Source organism: Numenius arquata, chromosome 11 (genome assembly GCF_964106895.1).
Source record: "Numenius arquata chromosome 11, bNumArq3.hap1.1, whole genome shotgun sequence".
Classification (NCBI taxonomy): Eukaryota; Metazoa; Chordata; class Aves; order Charadriiformes; family Scolopacidae; genus Numenius; species Numenius arquata.
In genome coordinates this window covers 23,639,034-23,645,044 of record NC_133586.1, presented here as the reverse complement: position 1 = coordinate 23,645,044, position 6,011 = coordinate 23,639,034, and the positions used below count along the sequence as shown (strand labels likewise).

The 6,011-nt window shown below is 55.1% G+C and overlaps 1 protein-coding gene across 1 annotated transcript; it reads left to right on the top strand.

Annotated features, from left to right (window-relative positions):
• On the top strand, positions 1-4,273 carry NMB (neuromedin B). Its single transcript, XM_074156544.1, has 3 exons — positions 1-149; positions 459-661; positions 3,997-4,273. Exons 1-3 carry the CDS (start codon positions 14-16, stop codon positions 4,042-4,044), a joined length of 387 nt encoding a protein of 128 aa, XP_074012645.1. The 5' UTR covers positions 1-13; the 3' UTR covers positions 4,045-4,273.
• The last annotated feature ends 1,738 nt before the right edge of the window (positions 4,274-6,011 follow it).

The following is a 6,011-nucleotide window of genomic DNA, read 5'->3' as shown; positions in this document are numbered from 1 at the left end:
CGCCGGGGCGGCCATGGCGGCGCTGCGCTGCCTCCTGCTGCTGCTCTGCGGCGCTGCGCTGGGGCCCGCCGTCCACCTCGACTTCGCCGAGCACCGCAGCCAGGCGGCCAAGATCAAGGTCAACCCCCGCGGAAACCTCTGGGCCACAGGTACCGGGGATGGTGACACGGACAGGCGTGTCGTGGAGCGGCGGTGGGACGCGGGCTGTGCTGGGCACGGCTCCCGCCGGGACCCTCTGCCCTGCGCTGCCTGTGGGGAGCCCTCTGTGCCCCACGCTGCCCCATGTCTCATGTGGACCTGGGATTAATGGGTTTTTCCTCACTTCCTTGTACTCGTTAATTTAGGCATTAGGTTTGCTCAGGGCTTCTTGTTGACATGTGGTGTGAGGCAGCAGATAACGGCCCCTGTCTCTCTCCTCCCGGGAGTTCATGCAGACACACATGTGCCTTGTGTTGCAGGTCACTTCATGGGGAAGAAGAGTGTCACGGGCTCCCCGCACCTGGAGTCGCCAGAGGAGCCGGCAATGCCGATGGTCTTTGGTCCCTCTCTCAGAGCCTTGCTGGAGGACATGATGGAACTGCTTACCCGTGAGCTCCTGAAAATCCTCTTGCAAGAGAGACTTTTGGATGAGAACCAAGGAAAATATGACCTCACTGACCAGGTGAATATTGACTAAGGTGGAGGGAGATGCTCAGAGCAGGGAGGTGGTGGAGATGTTAATCTGCCTTACTGGAGATGGAGCATCTGCACAGCTGCTAGAGCTGTATGCCCCCACTTTCTGCTCCTGTTAACCCTCCTTAAACCACTTCTTAAGATCAGCCATAAAAGGGGCAGAGGAGAAGTCTCCCTAGGCTTGTGTCTAGCTGGGTGGTGGCTAATAGTCACAAGTGCTTGGGAAGGGTGTGAGGATGAGGAAGGGATGCTTTGATGGAGCTGTGGCAGTGGTGATCTCCAGCCCAGGGCTTGTTAGTAAGCATCTGAGTTCTCCTCAGCCGGATGCAGAAGAGGATGGCTGGCCACTGTGGCTGCCACCTTTTGAAGAAACATCACCTTTTGCTGCCGCTGCAGGGAAATCTGTTCTCCCCTCTATTTCTGTAGAGAGAGGTCAAGAGAGACACAGCCCCATACGTGAAGGGAAAGGAGTCTGTCCTGCAGAGAGGTCTTGGGCTTCTGATGCCTCCTCTTGGGTCTGTGTTGCTCTGGTTGGGATCCCTCCTTACTGAGGGGCACATAGCTTTATTAGCTTGCCTGGCAGAGGGGAGGTGTGCGGTAGTCACACTGCTGCAGAGTGGGTCTCAGAGAGCAGGCAGGAGCTTTGGTAGTCCTTCTGTGCATCAGCAGATTCCCCAGCCTCCTCGGCGTGGCTCTTGCCTCGGAGCTCACCCAGAGACCTGCCCCGGGGAGCAACGTGCACACCCAGATCCCCACACAGAACGTGGAGATGGAATCGCTCAGTCCGTGTGGCTCCACTTGTCTGTTGCTTCATGGGCACTTCCCTGGAGTCTTCCCCTTTCTAGTCACTGCAGGAAGTAGCTGAGAGCCTGAAAGGGATGAAATCCTCTTAGGTGGGTCCTGCCTGTGCTGTCCCACTGAGCTGCTGTGCTCGAGGAGTTGTTCAGTGACACTGCACTCGGATTAACTGCTTCTGTTGCCCAGATTTAGGCAGTGCTTACTCCTCCTCTTTGCTTTTTGGGGGAAGACGCAGTTGGAGCAGAGTTGCAGGTGTGTAAGCCTGAGTGGCTCTGATTGTTCAAGCGCCTTCTTGACTTGGTTTCAGCAGACTAAGGTAAACTGAGGCTTTCCTAGAGAGCTGGTCCCCTCGGGAGAGGGCTTTCCACCATGAAGACACCAGCCCACCCTGCTTCCCCGTAAGATGCTGTGTGGTGCGGCTGCTGTGCTGCTGCAGCTTTTGCCTATTGGAGGCTGCTGAAAGGGAGGACAGAGCTGTGAAGGTCCTGGACCCTCTCCAGCCTCCCTGGGGAGCCTTTGAGGAGGGGGGTATTTGCCGCTTTAACTGCCTGCGGTGATGGGAGAGCTGGAGGATGTGCTGCCCTGCCTCATCCGCTAAGATGTTCATGAGCATGTGGTGTGAGTTTGGGAGTGATCCTTGTGGCTCTCCTCTGTGTAGGTCTCATGGTCCCTGCTGGTGCTGCAGCTGTGCTGGGGCAGAGGCTGGTGCTGTGCCTTGGGCTGCCAGCTGGGCACCAAAGCCCTGCCAGCCCTTTCGATCTGTGTTCCCAGGTCCTGGCCAGGGCTAGCACCCAGCACTGGGCATCAGCCCTCGGCATGCGTGTGGTGGGTGTCAGAGCTCTGCTGCTGGAGGCGATTTGGCTCGTGGTCAAGCAGATGGTGGCCAGCTGCCAGCCTCACTGCACTGATGCTGTTCTGGTGGGAGGTGGGGTGCCCTGCACGTGTGTGGCACCACAGCTCAGGGGCCTGATGTACAGCTGGCTCCTACTCCTCACCTTCTCCTCCCGAAGCCTCTCGCCTCTCCTCAGCCAGTGCCCTGGTGTGCCAGCCATCCTCTCCATGTCAGTGGGGATCTTGCTGGGCGATAGGTCTGGTTCTACTCTTCAGCCACCTCTGAGAACCTCACTAGGCTTATCTTCTGCCTTCCCACTCCTTTCTTCCCCACGCGTCCCCCGGGGCATCCTTGCCTCTGAGCTGCCGTTTGATATTACAGAACTACTTCTCCCTGGTGCCTTTGGGTGCTGTCTGTGTTACACTTATCTTACGCTTACCTTATTTTTTTCTTGCTCTTGTGGGTGACACGGTGCCAGTGCCAATTCCTACCACCCTGACAGCTTTTTCCCTCAGTGTGGCTGTTGTTGGACACCTGGGGTCAGCGCCCAGCCTGTGCGTGAGCTGATCTGTGTGCTGTGTTCACCACTTGCCTCACAAGCAGTTTAATAGATCTGCTCCGTGAACCTCTCTGTCTGCCCTCTGCTCAGGATCTGTCACTTCCATCTCAGCTCAGTTAGAAAAACAGAGATGCTTCTCCTTTCCTAGGGACCCCCTGGCCAGCAAGGCAGGAGTTAATGTGCTCTCTGCGTGTTGCTCTGCTGCTCCAGCACATGTGCTTTGTGGCAGGATAAGTGTCAAAGGAACTTGACTTTTATTGAAAAACCCAGTGGGCTCTTCCTTTTCTGATCATTCACAAATGGGTTCTTCCTTTCTGTGGGGCTCCTCTAAGCATTAAATAAATCCCAGGGCTTAGTCTTTTTGCTTGCTCTCCCTTCATGTTTGGTTTTGTCTCCAGATGTTTCGCATCCTTTTGCGAAGCGGGAGCCCCTGTGCTGCTCTGTGCTTGTGACGGCAGAAGTTGCATGGAGCAGAAGGGATTTGCACAAACGGGGATTTCTGTTTTGTCTTTTTAACCACATGTGGTAGGTAGGGCTTGGCTCTGGGCATGCTGAGGCTTCACGGTGCCACCCTGTTGCTGTGTGTGACAAGGGTTTGGCTGCCAGAGGAGGATCGCCCCTATCCCTTCTCATCTCCTTGGGTGTGTGGTGGTATTTCTCCAGGAGACAGACGGGGTGAGGCCACGTTTGTGGAGTGGGATGGCTCCAGGGGTGTGGGGAGAGCCCTTCTGCATTGAAGGCAGATGCTGCACTGTGTATCTCTGGGACCTCTGGGCAGTACAGAATCCCACAAAATCCCTCTGTAGCTCTTCCCTGCTGTGTTTTGTGTCTCTTTGTGCCTTCTCACATAACTCTGCTGAACCAGGCCCTGAGGCTGCTCTTGTTCCTAAAGCCCAACCTCGTAGCTGCTCTCAGTGGGCTGATGTCTGTCAGCTGTTGGAGCCCAGGATGGGAGGCAGGAGCCAAGCTTCTCGCCCTCTCCTTCTCATGTGCTGTCTTGAGCCACCCCTGAAAGTGCCATTGTGGTCCGGCATGGGTCATTTGTCTGATCCTCTGTCCTGTGGTACCCAGAAGGAGATGTTGGTGGAGGCTCTGCATGGGACCCAGTGTCTCACCATTGTGCCTTCTCTTGTAGGAGACAGGGCTTTTAACAAAGGTGCTGGAGAAGTATTTTTCAAACTGAAGAAGCGCGGCTGGAGGATGAGGTCTACAGGCTCGGCCACACGTGGGGAATGGAGGAGAGCATCGTCCTTGTGGGTTACTGTAGTAACATCACTTTTATTTATTATTTCTGTAATATTGTTAATAGTGATTGCTTGTATGTAAAGCAGAGCACCCCTGTATATTTCCTCTGTTTTCTGCTTTCTTGGTGTCTGATGTGCCCCTGTGAATAAAACTGGCTCTTTGCACAGAGGAGCTCAGACTTTTTGGGTTGGAGGGAGGCAGACCCCCAGACCTTGTGCAGCAGGGATGGGGAGCAGGGGCTGGGGGGAAGCTCCTGGCTCTGGGTGGCTGGGAGGGGATTGGATTCCGTCCCTGCAGCCTCTGTAATTAGGAGACCCTAATTGCTGCACAACAAAATTCCAAGCTTGGATGAGCTGATTGCACCCCTCACTAGTGGAGCATCTTTATAACCCTCTTTACAGAGGCATCACCAGCAGCCCCTCCTGAAAACAAAAAACATCTGTCTCAGGGCATTGCTGGGATTTCTGGTTCAAGCAAGGTCCCTGCCATAGGGGACTCCGGCATTTACTACAGGCTCATTGGCCTTGGCTGGGCCATCTTCTGCTGTCCCTCAGGTGAAGGTGTTGACCATGAAACACTCCACCTGTTTATGAGTCTGTTCTGGGATGACTCCTTGGTGCTCTGTTGCCTTGTGCATGGGCAGAGGTACTGCCCTGGGCTCCTCCACGGTGCGGGACAGCTGAAGGAGGGCACAAATGGGGGCTGCCCAAATGGGTGATGGAGCACAGGCTCTGGTTCTGCACCTTCTGAAAGTGCTGCTCAAAGATATGTCCCACGGCCACCCCTGGGGATGTCCACAGGCAGAGATAAACCTGGCAGCAAATCACAGAGTGATGCCATAAATGAAACCATAAGCTTTCCCACACACACTTATGATGTTGAATTCAACCTGAGCCTTTGAGCTCATGCAGGGAGGAGAGCCCTTCTCCCAAGGGCAACGGGAGCCCAGAGCCGAGCCAAGCCAAGGGTCAATCCAGCTTCTGAAAGTGCTGAGGACCAGTAGAGGGGAAAAAGCCATGGCAGGAGACCTCCCCACATTGTTCCCTGTTGCTTCAAGGGTGGCTTGAAGCTCAGATCGTGTTTATGAATATGTTGCTCCTTCAGGAACTTACTCTTGAGCAAGGGAAAGGCAGTGGCAGCCCTAAGCCCTTTTCTGGGGAGCTGCAGGAGAGAATGGCTGGTTTCCATCCCAGGAGATGTGGGGCACGCAGGCAGAGATGCCCTGGCCTACGGCCTGGCACAGTGCTGCCTCCTGCTCAGCCCCAGGCCTGGAGACGCTTCTCAGGAGACGGTGCTGCAAACCCACTGCCAATGTCACAGGATCTCCCAAGCCAGGTGAGAGCTGGGGACATCATGGGATCCCCAGGTCTTGCTTGGGGCAGGCTGGTAACTCTGGGAGGTGAAAAAGACAGAGGTTGTATGATGGGGTCACCAATTCTCCAAGGTCAACCTTGGGGTGCAGGCCCTGGTGTGGGCACAACCAGCATTCACACTGATCATGTTTGCAAAGAAACAGGCCTGCGGGTTATTTGCAGACTTGCCCAACTGCCCACATATACCCCCTCTTGTCCCCTGGGTGCCGCTCCTGGGCTTGCTGGCAGCAACTGCCCAGGTGTTGCCAGCTGGGAATGATGTGGTTTAGTAACGGGGACCCAGCATCCCCCATGCAGCAGACACAAACCCCATGCCTTGGCCTCCAAATCCTACAGATCTTACACCAATAAATGAGCGTTTATTTTCCACTTAGAGCGCAGCTTTTGGGCCTTCAGAGTTGGCATTTTCTCAGCTATTCGGGGGTTAGTTTTAATGGGTAAAAGCCAAACATCCTACAACTAGTTTTCCCCAAACATTGCCTTCAAGACCTGGTGCTCCCCATCAAATGCCCCAGTGCTAGGGCTCTTCATC

Excerpts from the sequence above, each read along its gene's own strand:
- NMB (XM_074156544.1), top strand. The coding sequence starts at position 14 with ATGGCGGCGCTGCGCTGCCTCCTGCTGCTGCTCTGCGGCGCTGCGCTG. Across the intron at positions 150-458 it reads CGGAAACCTCTGGGCCACAG|GTCACTTCATGGGGAAGAAG; the intron begins GTACCGGGGATG and ends CTTGTGTTGCAG. Across the intron at positions 662-3,996 it reads AATATGACCTCACTGACCAG|GAGACAGGGCTTTTAACAAA; the intron begins GTGAATATTGAC and ends CTTCTCTTGTAG.